Source organism: Panthera leo, chromosome C2 (assembly GCF_018350215.1).
Source record: "Panthera leo isolate Ple1 chromosome C2, P.leo_Ple1_pat1.1, whole genome shotgun sequence".
Classification (NCBI taxonomy): Eukaryota; Metazoa; Chordata; class Mammalia; order Carnivora; family Felidae; genus Panthera; species Panthera leo.
Window position 1 is genome coordinate 146,975,189 of NC_056687.1, and position 19,955 is coordinate 146,995,143.

Consider the following 19,955-nt stretch of genomic DNA (forward strand, 5'->3'; position numbering starts at 1 on the left):
AGAGAGAGAGAGAAAGAGAGAGAAGCAGAGCTCACCTGAAGCAGGGCTTGAGATCACAACAGGATCATGACCTGGGCTGAAGTCAGATGCTTAACCAACTGAGCCACCCAGGTCCCTCATCCTATTCTTACTTTAAAGCAGGCTGTATACCAGATACTTGTACTGGCTTTTCATTGACTATTTGCTTCTGTAAACTTATTGAGCCTAATAATATAATTCACCCAATATGTTTTCATCTGTCAGCTGTGGATTTCCTAATATGTGATGCTATTGACGAATAATGAATTGTCTTCTTTCCCATAATTAAATTTAAATCATGATACATTTGCCTAAAACTGTTGATATGTAATGTTTAGTCCATTTGATTTACAATTTCTAAATATGACTATTGAAACAGTCAGTATTAATCAGTTTAAAAACAATTAGCTCTTTTATGAGATGTTTGTCTCTTTTTAACTTTGGCTTATTTTTAGCTTTGGTAGCATTAAATATTGAGTTGAGGTTCCTGTGAGCATCTTCTGAAGTGTCATAAGAGAACTTGTCTTTGCAGTTGCTCTGTATGCAATCAGTGCTGTCTATTTTGCTGGAGTGATGGTGCGGCTGATGTTGACTTTGACTCCGGTCGTCTGTATGCTATCTGCAATTGCCTTCTCAAATGTTTTTGAGCACTATTTGGGGGATGACATGAAAAGGGAAAACCCACCTGTGGAAGACAGCAGTGATGAGGATGATAAAAGAAACCCAGGAAATTTGTATGATAAGGTGGGAATCTAAGTAAGGCCTTTAAAATTTTTAAGTATTTTATATTTTCTACCATGGTAAAAACTATACATATTAAGAAAAAGGATTTAGACGGCCTGTGACATTTCTAGTTGGTCTTGACTGTTTGCCTCAGAATTTGAATCCTGTTTGGTCTTTTAGCTTGAAGAATATATGATGCAATCACAGAAGGAATTCTCATTTCTTATTGTCAGGTTTTCTCTAAAACTCCTCCACTTTTAAGAGGAAAAACCTTGTGCTCTATTTAGTTACATAAAATTTTGCATTTCTGAAACTATGTGCACAAGTGCTTCTCCTTCAGATCCTTATTCAGTGTAAACTTATAAATATTTGGTTGATTGAAAAGTAAAATAAAGGGAAGAAAGCCTCTAGTTTGTTAGCAACAAGCGGTTGGCCAATACGATGTAATTCACTTTTAACCTCTCACATAACAGCAGGAGTATATTTGATTCAGGAATAGAAAAGACTTGTAAGAATTAGAGCACTTGCTTTGGATGACTGTTTTTGGGTTTTTTTTGTTTTTTTGTTTTTTATCCCAAGTTGTTACTTATTTTCACGAGGGTGGAGGGAAAGAACCTTTCATGAAAAAATACGGAATGCTTCAGGAATATGCGTGTCATTCGCACAGGAGTTATACTAATCTTCTCCGTGTTGTTCCAGTTTTAGTACATGTGCTGCCGAAGCAAGCACTTGGATGACATATTAAACTTGACTGTTTGAATATTAACTAGGTTTTTAAATACCAATAACCAGTGAAACTTCCTCGTGTAAATATTAACTTTAAAAGTCTTCTTTTCATTATTATAAGTCCAATTATAACTCATACAGATTTGTGTTAATAAAGCACATTCTTTTGTGGTGGTGGTTTTGTGTTTTCTTAACTAGCCTTGCAATTGAGAACGTATGAGTCTGTTCTTTCAGTTTTGGGTGGGATTTTTTGGTTGTTTTCAAAAATGTAATCTTCATAAGTCTGTTATTTTGGGGTTTTGGTAATTAGAAGATGGATTCTGATAATGCAGGCTTGTCTTATACTGAAGTCCTGTAGATCTGAATTGTAAGTGGACATTGTCATTTTCAGGGCAAGAAATTCACATTTTCTAAGAAAAGGTTGCCAGAATGAGGCCTTTTGGTTATCTCTTTTGTTTTGTTTTGTTTTGTTTTGTTTCGTTTCGTTTCGTTTCGTTTCGTTCCGTTTCGTTTCATTTGTATTTAAGTAAAACAGAAGGGCACCTGGATTTGAAAGCTTCTTACTGGAGATATTTTGCCCTGTAATCAGCTCCAGGAATGGGTAGCCTTCTCATTCACATTTAACTTTAGAATTTACCTTGATAATTTTTAGAAAACCTTGCATCACCCACACAAGAATACCTGAGGATTGTACATTTTCGTTCTCAAAGAATTAAATTGGTTTAACATTCTCCCAACATTTTCCCTGAGTGTTTTAATGAAGCAAGGCAAATGATGAACTAATCTAACCAGTATTTTCTATCTTCAGGCAGGTAAAGTGAGGAAACATGTAACTGAACAAGAAAAAACTGAAGAGGGATTAGGTCCTAATATAAAAAGCATTGTCACCATGTTGATGCTGATGCTATTGATGATGTTTGCAGTCCACTGTACTTGGGTCACAAGCAATGCCTACTCCAGTCCCAGTGTGGTCCTTGCCTCTTATAATCATGATGGGTAAGAAAGTAACTTGGCTACAAAAGGATTTTACACCTACTCTTTTTTTTTTTTCTTTTTTCTGTCTCAAAAGATAGAATGATGTTTGTGAGGCTCTGCATTTGAATCTACCACGTTTTTCTTTCAAACCCCACCCCCACCCCCCCTGCAGCCCCGTACACCCTTCCACTCCAGCTTCTGCTTCACTTGGGTACTTAGACTTGCAGAGTACCAGGCCCCTACTAAACCAGAATCTGCTCTTTTTTTTTAAGATAGCCAGGTGATTTGTGTGCATATCTAGCTCTTCATGGCCATTTCCCGTCCTCTTGTTGAGGCTTTTAAAATATGAGATTGTTTAATGGTTCAGCGCCTCAAGATTTTAGATTACCCTCTTCGCATTTAAGATCTTATTTACAAGAATATTGTGATTCTTTTCAGCACGAGGAATATCTTAGATGATTTTAGAGAAGCTTATTTTTGGCTAAGGCAAAATACAGATGAACATGCCCGAGTGATGTCTTGGTGGGATTATGGCTATCAGATAGCTGGAATGGCTAATAGAACTACTTTGGTGGATAACAACACCTGGAATAACAGCCACATAGCACTGGTAAGAATTTGATAAAAGATCAAAAATTCCAAATCCTTAGCAGTCAGGCTTCACTTGTGATTAAGTAGAGAATGTGGGTAAAAGTATTCTTTCCTGAATTCTCAAAATAACTCTTCACACATTTATTGAACAAAGCGAATTCCAGGTATGCTTATATATTTTGTTTTTAAGAATGGTATTTACTTGGGGTGCCTGGCTGCCTCAGTCTATAGAGCAAGCGACTCTTGATCTCAGGGTCATGAGGTCAAGCCCCACGCTGGGCATGGAGCCTACTTAAAAATTTTTTAAAAAATGAAAACGAAATGGTATTTATCTAAGTTTCATTCAGAATTGTAGGCTGAATTATTTGCAAGGATGTAAAGCCAAAGGTACTGCATTTTATGGGCATGTAAGTTATGTCCATTCAAATAGGTAATTTGCATAAATTAAGGTAATCCCCTCTCGGTTCTCTAAAGATTTTAAATAGATAATGGATGTTAACCAAATGAGTTCTATTTGTATTAGCATTGTAGCTAATCAGTGGACATCCCGTAGACTGAGAAGGATATATTTGTACCAGCTAGATCTCTGGTCCTCCCTGGCCTCGCACTTCTGAGACACTGTATTTCTATTAAGCTTGCCTGCTTTTATATTAAAATATTAATTTCATGAAACTTAACTATTAGAACATGTATTCAGATTTTGACATTCCTGCTGTAATTGGTTAAGTGAGTTGCTTATAAATCTTGGTAAATTTGTTGAATTCATAGCAGATCATTTCTTTAAAAAGAATTCCATGTAAATCAATGTACATTCCATCCAATGTACATTTTTATTTTTAAGTGTATTGTGGGACTAAATATATACATTCTCATTTTTTATTCTATAGGTAGGAAAAGCTATGTCTTCAAACGAAACAGCAGCCTACAAAATCATGAGGAGTCTGGATGTAGATTATGTTTTGGTTATTTTTGGAGGAGTTATTGGCTATTCTGGTGATGACATCAACAAGTTTCTCTGGATGGTTAGGATAGCTGAAGGGGAACATCCAAAAGACATTCGGGTAAGAAACTAGATCATTGCATATGTGTGAAAGACAGCTTCCAGTGTCCCAAGTAATTTTCTTATCATGCTAATTGTATAATATTTGTTTTTGTCATCTTATGCCCCAAATTCGTCCCTCACTCTTACTTTACTATTTATTAAAAATGTACTATGAGCATTTTTCCAGGTTTAAAACTTTTGAAATTCACCCCTGGTACTTCTATTCTCCCCTACAAAACAGTCCTTTCTTAAAACTCTTGCTTTTTACTCTGTCACAGCCTCTCACTTCTGCCCCTTTTTTCCACTTCCATTGCTTCCACTCTGATACTAACCCTTATGATTGTAAACCTGAAATAGGATGGTAACCTTGAAATTGCTGTCTTTGCCTTAATCTTGCTTTGTCTCCCTATCTAACATGACATTGATCATGTCACTTTCCAGCTTAAAAGCCTTCAGTAGATTAAGGGCCTTGAAATCAGAGAGACATGAGTTGCAACGAAAACCCTACACTGTCAGCTTGGTGCTATAGACAGCTTATTTTTGGCCAGTCAGCATTACATGCTTGAAGCGCTAGGTCTCATTCTCGGTTCTGGTGTTATAATGCTGATTAAGGTAGCCTAAGATTATCACTGATGGGGAGACCGGGAATAGTTAATTTGTGGTGCCCTTAAGAAAATTTTGTGGTAACGTGGATGAAGCTCAGCCTAGTGGTTGGTATGAAATAATCTCTGTAATGAAGCAGTGGTATAAGATCCAAACTCCTTAGCTGGGAATGTAAACCCCTTAATACTTCAGTTTCCTGTGCTGGCCTCTTATCCCTCTGCCGACTTTTTTCCATCTCTCAATCTACTCTAGCCCATGAAATTTGCCTTGTGGTTTCTTTCTTTGACTTATGTTATACCTGTACTTATATACTCTTTCTTGAATACTTTCCCCACCACATTTGTGTCCACTTTCCAGAAGCCCTTCTCTGGTGCATCTGGGTATTTATTCATCATCAAATCACATGCAGCCTGTTCTTTTAGTAGATTTAAGCTGTATCTCCCTCTCAGTTGTGAGCTCATAGAGGATTGGCACCCATCATTGTGGTTTACATGATGAAGGGACAAAAGATGAGAGTAAGATTCACCAGTGACCCAGAATAAAAGAACCTTTCGGGAAAATGTATGTATGTGTGTCAAATGACAGGGACAAAGTAAAGTGTTCGATTTTCTGTTCAAATGTAAATGCTATGATGTTTTCCCTTCAATATGATTTTAAAACATTACTTCATTGTATTAATCTTAATTTTCCCGGTACATGATTTTCATATGTGGATTTGCTTTTTAACAGTGTTAAAATTGTGACATATGATAGCTCCAGTTTCCATGCTTTTTAAATTTAGTGTTTTTGAAATTTGAGAATAGTTAATACATTCACATTGTTCAAAAAATAAAATATAAAGAGATACACAGTAAAAACTTAACCCCTCCTCCAAGAAAAGCAAAAGTCCATGGTAATCACTTATTATTTTCTTGTGATTCTTATTCAAGCAGGTAAGCAGTACCAAAATACATATCTTGTTTTTGCTTTTTTCACTTCGTAGTGTATCTTGGAGATCTTCCCATATTAGAATATGGAGAGCCTTCTCCATTCCTTTATTGCATATTTGCACAGTGTGCTTTGTTGTGTGTGCGCACCATGATTCCTTTAACCTTTTCCCTACTGGTGGACATTTAGGTTTTTTCCAGGTTATGTTAAATTTATAAATTAATCTTCTAATACCATGTTTTTTTCAGATGTAACTAAATACAGCTTTTTGAAGATATTTCAAAAGCTGCCTCTATAAGGGGAAATAAAGGGGGAAACTGGTAGCTTTGAATCTGTTATACTGAACTGACAGAAATTTAATTTCTTTCTTCTAGGAAAGTGACTATTTTACCCCACAAGGAGAATTCCGTGTAGACAAAGCAGGATCCCCCACGTTGTTGAATTGTCTTATGTATAAAATGTCGTACTACAGATTTGGAGAAATGCAGGTTGGTTATATCAGTTCTTACATAATCTTCTTCAAAGGAATAGTTTTAAAGTAGTCTTGTTTGTCTCTAGAAAACAGGATAATGAATGTTACAATTGTGCTGTGAAGAAAAATGTGCTTATCTATAGATTCCGTCTCCCCACCCCTTAAATTTAGATTTCTGAAACTATGAAAAGTTAGGGAGAGAATTTTTTAGAACAAAGATTTCTTTCCAACATATTAACACTAGGCTCAGATCCCACCTTTGCTTGCCATCTCACCTTTTGACCTCGTGCCTTTGGAAGACGTTGTTCTACAGAGAAGTCTTCTAGGTAGGAAACAGTGTGATCTTGAGTAGGTTACTTTGCTGCTGGGTGGGGAATAGCCTGAAATTAAAGAGTTTAGTTACATAGTCACTTCAGATACTAGTTCTATCCCTGTTCTGTTATCATAGCTAGTTGGGACTATCTGGGTGAGAGTTTCCTAGGATATTAGAATGATGTGGGTACAAAAGCTTAAGGGTCCATAAAATGAGTGAATGTGCAAAGAAACATGGTGGCAAAAAGAAAACACTGGACCTCCTGCCATAGTACCTCAGTTTCAGATTCCGCTCTGGCTGGACAAGTCACATTCCCTGGACTCATTTTTTTCCTCGTCTGTATAATGGGAGTTGGACTGATGACTTGATTTCTGAGGTCTTTTCTAGCTCTTAGATTGCATGACTGCAATGCCAAGTTACATCTTCATACTGAGATTTCAGTGAATACTGCCCAATTTCATATTGCTTTCTGATAAGCTGATGCTAGAAGGCAGAGGAAAAATTGCTTGTCGAACTTTATCCAAATACCAGGAGTCAAGATAATTATTAGAATTATTAGAATTATTCTATAGGTGGCTTTTGTTTTTCCATTCTCCTGGTTGTTTTTTTGTTTTTGAAGTACAGTTGGCAACACAGTGTTAACGTTCGTTTCAGGGGTACAACGTAGTGATTCCACAAGTTTAGTTGTTACACCCACCAGTGTAGCTGCCGTCTGCATACAGGGCTATTACACAGCACCAGTGAGGATATTCTGTATATTCTGTAGGTGGCTTTGAGAAAATAGACAGTTTTACTACTGGATTTAGGGCTTTGTTTATGTTTTGATTTTTTTTTATTGAAGGCAACTGCTTGGTCTCTACACTCACATAAGAACGAACCACTTAAGTCATGATAACTGGCTCCTTTAGAAAATGGGTCAAAGATTAGTTTCTCTGGTCATTAAGGATAGCACTAAAGGACTTTTCTTTCGTTTTTGGGGGCTATCCTTTAAATTATTAGCAGTTTTAAGCCATGTTTCTACCATGTGCTCGTTCTGATGCGTTCCATAGTCAAGAAGAGTAAGCGCTTAAGATAGGAGGATAACTTTTCTATCGTGTAGATCTGCAAGAACAAGTTATTCCCTTATTAGAGTTTGTTTTGTTTTAAAGTTGAATTTGCGCATGCTCTGTGTGAACATAAACTTAGTCTGAGAATTTCTTAAAATCTTCTCCCCTCCCCCCATTTTTTCCTCTTTTCATTCCTCATAAATCCTCCCGTGGTTTGGCTTTTCTAACTTCCTTTATAGTTCCCACTTTCTGGATGTAGTATCGCTGCTTACTTGTGCATTTATTTAACAAATAACACTGGGGAGATAAAGCCACCCTCTGAATAAGATAAAGTCATCATGCAGCTTACATCCTGGTGGAGGACACAGGTAACTTTAAAAATAAATCAAACATTTTAGCAGTGAATGCTAGTAGAGTAAAAGATAAGGAAATAATGGAGGAGACTTCTCAACCACCAATTTCAAGAAAATATTTCCCTGAATAGATGGTGTTGGGCTGAGACCAAATGATAGAAAGGAATCAGCCTAGCGGAAGAGCTGAATGAAGAACTTGCAGGCTGAGAGAATCGACTCGTGCAAGGCCCTGAAACAAAAGAAGTCCCTTCTGTGTGTTTCTCTGTAAACCTATAAAAAGGGCTTTGATGGATCTCATTTGGCTGTTTTGGGTTTTTTAATGCCCGCAGGCTGCTCATCTACTCTAAGGGTGCAGTGCAATTCTAATTCTGCTGTATTTAATTTCTCTCTTCCTGAGTTCTTCCTATCTAGTTAGCAACATATGAGAAATGTTACAAGATACTACTCTGATTCTGGTTTCCTAGTTTAAAGGGAGAGAGTTTCACTCATTAGAACATTTACATCTGAATGTTTTCTAATATGGTTAACATCCCATACTAATGTCACTTTTGCAGCTGGATTTTCGTACACCCCCAGGTTTTGATCGAACACGTAATGCTGAGATTGGAAACAAGGACATTAAATTCAAACATTTGGAGGAAGCCTTTACATCAGAACACTGGCTTGTGAGGATATATAAAGTGAAAGCACCTGATAACAGGGAGACACTAGACCACAAACCTCGAGTCACCAACATTTTCCCAAAACAGAAGTATTTGTCAAAGAAGGTGGGTGCCGAGGGAAGTCATTACTGAAAAACAATTACTAAAAATTCCTGGTAAAGTTTAATTTGCTAGATCTCTGTAGACTATGGCTTATCTACAAAGTAAGTATCAAGCTAGCCTCCTAAGGCCGTTCCTTTCAAACTGAGCACTTGAGATATCTCAAGCAGCAGCCTCTTTTGGATAGCATAGTGGTTATTAGTAAACTGAGGTGAGGTTTTCCAGAGGCATTCTGGCTTTTAGTTTGGGTGATTCCAGTTAGTAAGACTTATTTGAAAGTAAGATAGGTCTGTGGCCATCACTTTCTAAGCTTTTATGAAAGTAAAAATGCCAAATACCCAAGTACAGTTGCAATTGGTTTATCTTTTGGTCAAAGCTAATTTATATTGCATTTTCATGTTCCATTCTTCATACGTTGTTGTTCATTGACTAAAAACTAAGTTTGAATTGGTCAAGTGCTGAATTTTTGAAAAAATCATTTCTCTTAAGACAATTATTTTTAAATGTAATGATCATGACAAAATTGTAGACCGGAATTACGATGATGAGACTATTATAGTCCCTTTGTAAGCAATATTTAGTAAGATATGAAGTATTTTATTGAAGGTCATTATTGCTCACTTAAGCCAAATAGATCTAATCTTAGCTCTAAAAGGCACTAAAAATGACTATTTACATAGGTTGCTCTCTATGGGAGATGGGAAATAATGAACCGGTCAAGTAAAATATTAAGGTTGCATTTTAAGGGACTACGCTTATAATAGTAATTATTGGACCCATTTCAGTCGTAAGTCTTGAAAGATGCTTAGGTTCAGTTTACATTGTTCAGAATTTTTTTTTAAATCATTAAAACAGTTGTCTTTCCCTTTGCATTACTTAAAATGTATTCAGAGTCGATTATTTCAGTGTGTGCTATGAAAGTGCTGAATATTAGCTGTATGGTATATAAATAAGAGCTTTTTAAATTAGTACTTTCTGTCAGATATAGGTAACTATATCTAGACTGATATATTTAAATGTGGAGCTGACATGCAATGTGTTAGTCATACCACATTCACTCAACAGTCTTTTTGTACATCACATGACAAGTGATCTGGTTTTTTATAGTCATGTGGCAGGAGAAACTGGTGAGTCACATCAGTGCAGAAGTCAAAGCAAATGGTGCTCGTCTCAAGGCAGTTACTCCCGAGACCTCTAAGCCCAGTGAAGGCCTACCCTTTCTGAGAAACAAGGCCACTGAAATTGCTGTGTAGCTGATGATAGTGGGTTTTCTGAATCTGACCTTCCTTCTCTTCCCATCATTTCCCCCAAATCAGCAAATGAATGGATCAATAAAAATTGTCTGCCTTGTGTGCCCAAAACATATATTCTAGTAGCCAACAACATGGATTTTGAATTTTGGGTTGCCATGGCTTTATGTTCTGTTTTATACTGCGCTAGAGGAATATTTGCTTTCCTCTCTTAAGTCTCCAGCCTCTTCTAACCCAGTGCTTTAAATTACCTGCTTGAAAAAATTAGCACTTTTTTTCAGTATCAGTGGATATGTCAGAGTGGAGACCCATGTGTCTTCATGATTTATCTTCTAAATTTTTTGCAATAAGTTCTACCACCACATTTGTGTAACGATTTGTTTCTTACACCAGAAAACATCTGCTGAAAGTATTTTAGTGGGATCCTGAGGTGTTTAGAAAAACGTTATTTTTTAAAGATCTGTGAAACTCAAGGAGTGTTAGAGCTTTTTTTTCCCCTTGGTGTTTGGTTTTCACTTTTTAAATTATTTTTCCGCCTGAATTGGGAGGATGTGCCAAGTAATTCTATTTCTCTTTCATCTTTGTAGATGGGTACAATCACTCTCATTTTACACATACCAAAACTAAGTTAATTTGATTTCTGACACACAGCTAATTCTTGGAGGCTACACCAGGAGTAGCATTAACATTTCCTGATGCCTTAGTCTAGTGTTATATTCTGTCATGCCTGGAAATGTGAGTAATTCTTACAGCTAGGCATTTGGTGTGTTGAGAGGAGAGGGAGGGGCTCATTTACCTGGTGGTGAGGAATGTATGCTGTGCATTTGAGGAATGTTCTGGGTGGTGCTTTCATCTGAAAGCTAGGAACCTAGTCCAACTTCTCTTGGATCTCTCTGCATCCTTAGCATAGAACTGTTACTAGTGTTCATCGATTGTTCAAGGAGGCAGCCAAGAGAAGAACTCTTAAGGGCTTATTAAGACAGTCTTTGTCACAGTGCTGTCAACCATGTGTGTATATATTATTCTGGGAGAAACCTGCACTAATACCACATGTTCTCTTTTCTTTTTTAGACTACGAAAAGGAAGCGTGGCTACATTAAAAATAAACTAGTTTTTAAGAAAGGCAAGAAACTATCTAAGAAGACTGTTTAAATGCACTGTTCGGGTTCCTAACTTGAAGCAGTTGTCCTTGTGAGAACCGGTCTTTGCCTTTAGCTCATGTCATGTTTCACAACAGAGGGTACAGAACCATCACTGGTCCAGATTAATGTACAAAATTTTCTGGCGATGCCTGATTTAAAAACTAAAATTGGCTTATTGAGAACAGCTATTTTCTATTTGTAATGTGAAGCAAGACAGAGCACTGCTGTAAATGTCTAACAGCAGGTTTTTTTTATTGGTACATATTATCCTTCAAATCTGAGAATTTGGACTAATTGCACCAAAGAACCCTCTAATTTGGTCCCTGGCACATGCATACTTGTCAATGTTTTTATTTTTTACGAGACCTACATTTTCTCTGAATTACCCAAATAGCAATATGTAAAATACAAATGACAAAATGTGATGTGATTCTCTTGAACCAGTAAACTAGTACAGGTCTGAGAAAGAGGTATTAGAAAAGTAATTATACTTCCTTGAGCTATATTTATTTTCATGTTTCTCCAGTGCAAAGAATGTTTCATCAAATGTACATTTTCTGTTGCTTACTATTTGCTCTAAGAAGCTGCTGTTTCAAAGATGGACCTCTGAGTAACTAATTGATGCAAATAGTTTTTTATGTTGACACATTATTGCTGCTGTTAGCAGTTGTTTTCACCAGGTACTTACAGAGCAGATCTCATGCATTGTTCATTCAAGGGCTAGATTTATATCCTTCGGAAGGCATGGCAACCGCACAGGAGGTTTCCTACCTGGATCGGGTTTGGTATCACTGAGATGAGCACTATGTTTACATGCAAAAGATTAAGGGGGAAAAAAACCCTTAAAGTGGACAGGTATCCAGAGTTCCTTTTCTGTGACTCTTCAAAATGACAAAGGATTTGTAAACTTTGCCTGTATTTCTCTTATTTTCTAATAGTTTCACCTTTCACAATGATTTTATCTTCTCCATGTTTTTTTTTTTTTTAATTCCTGAAGCATTTGATGAAACACTCTTTAATGCTATATGCATTTTCTTACTTTTATTAAAAATGTGACAATTGTCAAAAAATGCACTAAAGTATAAATGGAGATTGAATATGTTCATTTTCCAGCTTATAGGCAACTTTATATAGACTTGAAAATTTTCTCCAGTTGTTTAGTAAAAGTGAAAGAGAAAGGGTTTTTCCTGCCACAGGATATAACTTTTTTTTATATAAACAAGCATAACTTACCACTGCTTTTGGTGGAAAAGTGCAGAATAGTATGTACCTTTTATGAAGAAAAGTGTAATTTACAATATTCAGTGAGAATGTTACTGCTGATTTTCTTTTCCAAAGTGTAGAATATACTTTGATTTATAGAATTCATTTTTGACCCAGATGATGGTTCTTTTACAGACCAATAAAATGGCTGAACATTTTCACAAAGTGTAACTAAATCTGGATTTCTGATACCTTGTCATTTGGGGGATTTTATTTTACTTTGTTGCTTTAAAATTCAATGCAGAGAAGTTGTTGACTGTAGGGGAAATAAAGTTAATTCAAATTTTGTGTTAAGTGTTGTCTTTTACAAAAATTTTCTTTTTGAAAGGAGTTACAGAGTTCCGAACATATAATTCCTTCCTTGTTCAACTTTTACAAAGGTTTCAGAGAATATGCGTACAGTAGTCCTCCCTCCTTGTTTGTGGTTTTGCTTTCCTCAGTTTGTGTCCCGAGCCAACTGTGATCCAGAAGCAGATGATCCTCCTTATGATGCGTCTTCAGAAGGTCACTAGTAGCCTAACATGCCTCACAATACCTGCGTCATTCACCTCACTTCATCTCACGTAGGTATTTTATTCTCTCACATCAGCACAAGAAGGGTGAGTACGGTACAATAAGACGTTTTGAGAGGGGGAGAGAGAGAGAGAGACCACATTCACATAAATTTTTATTACGTAATTTATAATTTTATTGATAGTCGCTGTGCCTAATTTGTAAACTAAACTTCATTATAGGTATGTATGTGTAGGAGAAAACAATTCTAGAGGGTCGGGTACTGTCCGCATGGTTAGGCATCCACTGGGGGGTCTTGGAACGTATTCCCCCACAGATGGCGGGGGGAGGGCGTTGTAGAAAAAAAGTCCTAGATTAGTTGGGTCTAGACCTACTATTTTATTTTTCCTTCTTTCTGCTTCAGAATTCAAATCAGATTTTGACTTTTTACGAGTGAAGGGGGGAACATACCTAGCCAAGTAGGAACTTCATCTCCATTTAAAGGAGTCTAGATCTTACTTACACAGTCTTCGTTGTAGAATTTTCTCAGTAAGAGCAAGAATGATGATCTTCTACCCGTCTCACTTTTAGGGAACACCATTTTGGCTCAGTGGTTCAGTAAAACACCATATTGTAACCCCATTTGTGGTTTTATTACAGCACTAAGTGAAATTATAGTAGTTTAAATACATTGGAATATTCGATAATTGGCTCAAAACAGTCTTTAGATCTCTGAATTCATGTGTGATCACTAACACCAGATATCACAGAGGGAGGTATTAAAGATCATAGCCTTGAAGTTTTAGGCCATAAAACAGTGTTTGTTCCACATTTTAGAATCGAACAAAGCTGAGTGCTTTTGGTTATAAATAAGGCAGTGGGGCAGCAAATCCAAAGATAAAAATTCAGTTTTCAGACATAACATTATTACCTACCCAAGTGTGCATTTGTAGTTTTACTTCATTTGAGTCCCTAAGCCATGAGCCAGAGGCCAGAGGACCAGAGAGTATAAAAGCATCTTCCAGAGCATTAGTGCTTTCTCATCTTACAGGACCATAAGATGAAAGATGCCTTTTTTTGTTTATTTGTGGCAAAAAAAAACTTAACTAAATTTACCATCTTACATCTGTACATTTTTAAATGTACAGTTCAGTACTTTGAGTACATTGTTGTGCAACCACTCTCCAGAATTGTCTTCATCTTGCTGGAACTGCTGCTTCTTGATGTGGGTTTTGTCAGACATCCACCTTGCGGCGTGTAATCCTCAATTAAGGTAGGTGGAGTAGTGGATAAATGGAGAGCTCAACAGTAGCCTGCAATTGACATGGTAGGAAACGGAGACAGAGCGTCCCTAAAGAAATCGTCAAAGTTTCTTGTAAAGTAAATTTTTTTGTAATGGTGAAATGTAACAGAGAAGAACACGAAACTGTATCCTTTAGTGAATTACCACAGAACAAGCAACTCTGTAACTACAACCCAGGTCAAGAGAACAGAACGATGCCAGAACTCCAGAGCAGAAGTTTCCTCATGCCCTTAGCCAGACACTGGCCTGTCCCACTTAGCCTCCAAAAGGTAAACACTCTCCTAGCTTTCACGGTAATTACTGATTTCTGGTTCTAATACTTAAGTATTTCTCAAACTGCACCTACAGTTTGAACAATGTAGATGGAATCATTTTTTTTTTAATATATTCGTCTTTTCCTCAGTTGGTATGAAATTTATCCAGAATGTTGCATGCATGCAACTGCATTGCTTTCATTGACAAAATAGTCTTGTGTGTGTGTCCGTGCCTTTACCTTCACACCACCTCACATCTTATTGGTGGGTATTTATGTTGTTGCCAATTTAAGGAGATTACAAATAATGCTATAGGAATATCCTTTTACATCTTTCTTAGACCTTCCATACATACATATTTGGTGAGTATTTACCTAATGAAGTAGAATTGCTAAAGAGGATATGAAAATTCTTGTAATTCTTACATCCTAATCCGTCAGTCTTTTTAATTATCCCTTTCTGGTGGATGAATAACGGTTTCTCATTTTAATTTGCCTTTGTAGGAGGAGGTTGGCCATTTGGAAATCTTTTTATGTACGTTTTGGTTCTAGTCCATTTTTCTCTTGGTTTTTCTTCTCATGTAGTATTAGTAGTAGTTCTTTATATATCTTGTATATAGACCCTTCATTTGTGTTGCAGACCACCTAGGAATTCATTATTTTAACGTAGTCTTATTTTTCAGTCTTTTGGGTGCCTGTGGCTTTCTATGCCCTGTTTACAAAATCTTCTGAGATAGTCTCTTGTGTTCTTTTCCAGAAAGTTTGTTTTATATTTAGCTTTGTAGTCTGTCTGGAATTCATTTGTCACGTACAGTGTGGACTGTTTTGAGATGCTTTTTGTTTTGCATACGTACACCTAGTTTTCTACCATTTATTGGGGGAAAACATCCTTTTCCTACACCTCTGCAGTACTCCTGTGCAGTAAGTCAGGTGTCCATTTGAGTCTGTTTCCGGACTCTACGTTATATTAGAGTTCTTAACCTTTCTTTGTTTGTTGTCTTAATGTAGCCTTAAGATCATTAAGATACACAGTAAAGCAAGTCCCCCTCCCTTCTCAACCTTGTTCTTTAATCTTCTCTTAGCTGTTCATGGCCTTTTGCTTTTTTATATAAATTTTTGGAACCAGGTTGTTAAGTAACACCAAAAACAAAAAATAAATGAAGGAAGGGAGGGAGGGAGGGGAAGGGAAGGAAGGAAGGAAAGGAAAGAAAAAGAAACCTTGTCAGGCTTTTGATTGGGCATTGAAACTGTAGAATAATTTGGAGAAAATAGACACCTTTAAAATACTGCATTGCTCTATGAACATGGGCTATTTATTTAGGTCTGGGTCATCTTTAATTTCTGTTTTACATAAGTTTTAAATACAAGGCCTTGTATATTTTGTAAGTTTATTACAATGTATATTTTTGATGTCAGAAAACTTTTTCAGTTGTCAGCATATAAAAAATTTGTTTTTTTGTGTTGAAACTATACTCAACAACCTGTTAAATGTATTGTTTATTATAAATGTGCTGTCATAGTTGAGGAATAATGGCAGTTTTCTCTCTCCCTTTCTGGTGGTTACATATTTTCTTATTCTGCACTGGTTAGGATATCCAGTACAGTACTGCATAGAAAAGGTAACATTGGTGTCTTTCCCCCAGTCTCACATGGGAAGCTATTGATACTCCTCTCCACATGCTTGCTGAGTTTTTACCATGAATGAATTTTATCAAGTGGATTTTTTTTTCTTCATTTACTGTGATGATTCTGATTTTTCTCCTTTATTCTTTTAATATAGTGAATTAGAGACTTTTTGCTCAGTGTTAAACTAGATTTACATGCTTGAAATAATGAACAGTGTTTGATGGAATTTGCTGGTAAAACCATTTGGGCCTAGACTTTGCTTTGTGCAAAGGTTTTTAATTACGGATTTATTTTACGGACCTAGCAATATTTGGTGTTATACTTCCTTAAGTCCGTTTTGTCCAGTTGTGGTTCACAAGGAATTTGCCCATTTCATCTAAATTTTCAAATAGATTAATGTAAAACTGTTGCTCATATCACTTTTTTTTTAATGTTCCTAACATTGATTTTCTTTTTTTGTCTTGTATCCTTAATGGGTGTCTGTCTCTTCTCTCCCTCATTACCTTGCTCATTTTCTTCAGCAGTTTTCAGTCAATTTTGTTAACTTTTTTTTTTCCCCCTTTCAAAGAGACTGATTTATGGCTTTGCTGACATTTTCTACAGTATGTTTATTTCATTAATTTGTGTCATTTTTTTTTTCTCTTTCCTTGGACAGGAGGTGTTCTTTTAATGTGTTGATTTCTTTTCCTAATATAGAAATTTAATTCCTAATATAGGGATACATTTACTCCAAATATAGCTCAAGTTCCATTCTCACAAGTTTTGATTTGAACTGTCATTCAGTTTAATGTATAATTTCCGTTGCACTTTCTTTGAACAATGGGTTAGATATACATTTCTTGATGTTCAGATGTAATTTGCTATTATCCTTTTATTATCAGTTTCTACCTTAATTACATTGTAGTCAGATACTCTGACTTTAACCCTTTGAAAGTGGTTGAAATTTGCTCTGTAGTCCAACATATGGTCAACGTGTGTGTGTGTGTGTGTGTGTGTGTGTGTGTGTGTGTGTACATATATCTGAAACTTATTTGCTGAGGATGACGTGTTAAAATTGTAGGCTTTTGGGGCGCCTGGGTGGCTCAGTTGGCTAAGCGTCCGACTCCTTGGTTTCAGCTCAGGTCATGATCTCACAGTCCATGGGTTCAAGCCCCACATTGAGCTCTGCCCCAACAGTGCAGATCCTGATTGGGATTCTGTCTCCCTCTCTCTCTGCCCCGCCCCCCCCCCCCTTAAATAAGTGAAAACATTTTTTTAAATTGTAGGCTACTAACAGATTTGCCTAATAGTCATCGAACTGTCAATTTTTTGTTTTGAACCCATATTACTAGATGTTAAATACAACTGGAACTTTTACTGGTATATTGAACCTTCAGTTTTTTGCAAAGATCACATTTCCAGTAACACTTCTTGTTAAAAGCCTATTTTGTCTGATTAATAATAGTGTTGTATCAGCTTTCTTAAGATGTTTGCATCATGTGTCTTTTTCATCCTAATGTATCCTAGTTTGGATTGGCTGACCTTGTTGGTTTTCAGCAGCTACTTTTAAAGTTCTGTGGGGGTGCTTGACTGGCCCAGTCAGTTGAGCCTCTGACTTCAGCTCAGGTCATGAGCTCACAGCTTGTGAGTTCGAGCCCCTCTGGCAGCTCAGAGCCTGGGGCCTGCTTCAGATTCTGTCTCCATCTCTCTCTGCCCTTCCCCCACTTATGTGCCGTCTCTCTCTCACAAAAATATTTTTTAAGTTCTCAGTCACCTCTTTAAATATTGCTTCTCCTCCATTCTCTTTATTCACCTTCTGAGACTCAAACCCTCTTTATGTGGCTCACACTCTCCTCTTGCTTCTCCATTCTGTGTATTTTCTCCTTACATTCTCTCCTCACTTATGGCTATAATCTGATGCTAAACTCGTTCATTGATTTCATTTCACTTAATTTTTCAATTCTAGAATTTATCCCATCTGTTATATTTCTTTTTATGGTTTACAGCTGACCCATTGACATTTCCAAACTCCTGTAGTGCCATAGTTCTTTTCAGCTATCACTAATAAATCCACTGTCTATGAGCTCTGTGGGTCTTGTTTCTCTTGTGTATGGGATTTTTTCCCTGCCAGTTGTTCATGTGATCTTAATTTCCTAATGTGCAGGGGTTATGTGTTCTAGACATATGTAAGAAATTGTATGAGGAAGTTCAGGCATAGGAACTTTTCCTTTCTGTAGAGGATTTTGTTTCTTCTAGCTGCCTAGGAAACTAGCAAGCCAGATCACCTTGATCCAATTTAAGGGATGATACACAAAGCTAGCCTGCTACCCCTGGGTAGGGCCAGCTCATTATTCCTAGACTGAAACTCTTCAAGGATTCCACCCATGCAGATTCAATATCCACATTTATCCTCCTAGTTCTACAAACTTACTGAAATTGCTGTTTGGTCTCCAAATTTCCAGGTGAAAATGCCCTAAATACCAAGATTCTCGCTCAGGATTTCCATCTTCTAGAGCTGATGATACCATCTTGGTTCTATGAAGTCTTAAAGTAGGTGTTATTTCTTGTCTAGTTTTTCTACTTGGCCTTACCCAGGGAATTGGCTCAAACTTCTAATCCACCACTGTGACAAGCAGAAATATTTTATTTACTTAGAAAATTAGGGAATTTTCTTGGAAAACTATTTTTAAATCTTAAGAAGAACCTGGAGGAATGTTGATTAGACTATCAAGTGTCTGCTTCTTTGAAATTGGCTTCAGTGAAAGCTGGAGATCAATTGGAACCAGAGTGACTATGATAACAGTGCATTCTCTTAAAACCTCAGCACACTACCTTAATCATTCAAACAAGCTGGACAGATAAAACATCATCTGTTCTTTGACAGAATTAGATTAGCATGGGTCAGAGCTCAGGTCTGTATCCTACAGAAGGAAATGCATATTTTTAAGATGTTCTTATGGCCCTATTGACAAAATAACTACACTAGCAAACATTGTAGAAGGCAAGCCTACCTTCCATTTCTTATCTTTCAGCTAGATAGAATTAACTTTTAGGTCTGTCATCTGTTACATTTTGCATATGACCTGAGGTAGGAGTTCTTTTTTTTATTCACTTGAGTCTACACCATTTGTTTTACAAAAGACTTATTTCTCCCAGTTATTTGGCACTTTTGTAGAAAACTGACCAAAAATGTGTCAGTCTACTTCTGAATTCTTTATTCTGTCCTGTTGATTTGTGTTTAGCCTCACAGCAGTACCACACTGTCTTGAGTAACTTTTCAGTAAGTCTTGAAATCAGGTAATGTGAGTCCTACACTTCAGTGGGCTTTATTTATTTACCCTGGGACCACAAGAACATACTGGGTATTTGGGGCAAATGAGTTATGTTTCATCACCTAACCTGCAGTGGACATAGCTAGAATATGTAAGTAACAAAAGAATTTGACTAATTCTCAAGACTAGAAGAAATCCAAATGGCAATATATGAAAAGGAATGTACTATCAGGTTAGCCAAAGTGTGTAAAATCACTGTTAGGATGTATAAAAACAGTGTCCTCTGTGCTGGTAGGAGCTTCAAACTGTTAAAAACCACTCTGAAGATACACATTCCCCAAGTCCCAGTAATTCTCCTAACTCTGTCAAAAACAGTTTAAATCAATAGTGGTATGTTCATGTAATGGAATAGTATACAACGGAAAAGAGTGAACTACATTTATAAAGAATAGTATCTTAAAAACAATGATTTTAAAAGACTTTAGTCTTGAAATTTTTCTAATGTTCAAGAGAGCATGTGAGCAGGGGAGGGGCAGAGATTGAGAGACCAAAGAACCTGAAGCAACTCTGCACTGTGAGTGCAAAGCTCGATGTGGGTGAACCGTGAGATCATGACCTTAGCTGAAGTCAGATACAACCTACTTAGCCACCCAGGCACCCCAGAAGACTTTATTCTTTAAAAGGATTACATAATATTTCATTTATACACAGTTAAAACTAATACATAGTATTTAGGAACGTATAGTGTTAAAGCTCAAAGGCAATGCAGGATGTGATTACCCACAAAGTTGGAATGGTCACCTTTGTGGAAGTGGTGGGGGACAA

General features: G+C 36.7%; 1 protein-coding gene and 1 non-coding gene across 4 annotated transcripts in view; one reads left to right on the forward strand and one right to left on the reverse strand.

Moving 5' to 3' along the window:
• The window catches only part of STT3B (STT3 oligosaccharyltransferase complex catalytic subunit B), a 106,118-nt gene extending 93,619 nt beyond the window's left edge, over positions 1-12,499 (forward strand). For all 3 annotated transcript variants that reach the window (XM_042903425.1, XM_042903427.1, XM_042903426.1), the window contains exons 10-16: positions 551-762; positions 2,276-2,463; positions 2,881-3,052; positions 3,921-4,094; positions 5,980-6,093; positions 8,344-8,556; positions 10,872-12,499. In XM_042903425.1, coding sequence (XP_042759359.1) covers positions 551-762; positions 2,276-2,463; positions 2,881-3,052; positions 3,921-4,094; positions 5,980-6,093; positions 8,344-8,556; positions 10,872-10,952 — 1,154 coding nt within the window. In that variant the 3' untranslated portion in view covers positions 10,953-12,499. The remainder of the gene's footprint in view (positions 1-550; positions 763-2,275; positions 2,464-2,880; positions 3,053-3,920; positions 4,095-5,979; positions 6,094-8,343; positions 8,557-10,871) is intronic.
• Positions 1,366-1,470, reverse strand: LOC122198984. Its single transcript, XR_006193269.1, has one exon. It is a non-coding gene; the product is annotated as a U6 spliceosomal RNA (small nuclear RNA).
• Positions 12,500-19,955: the final 7,456 nt, after the last annotated feature.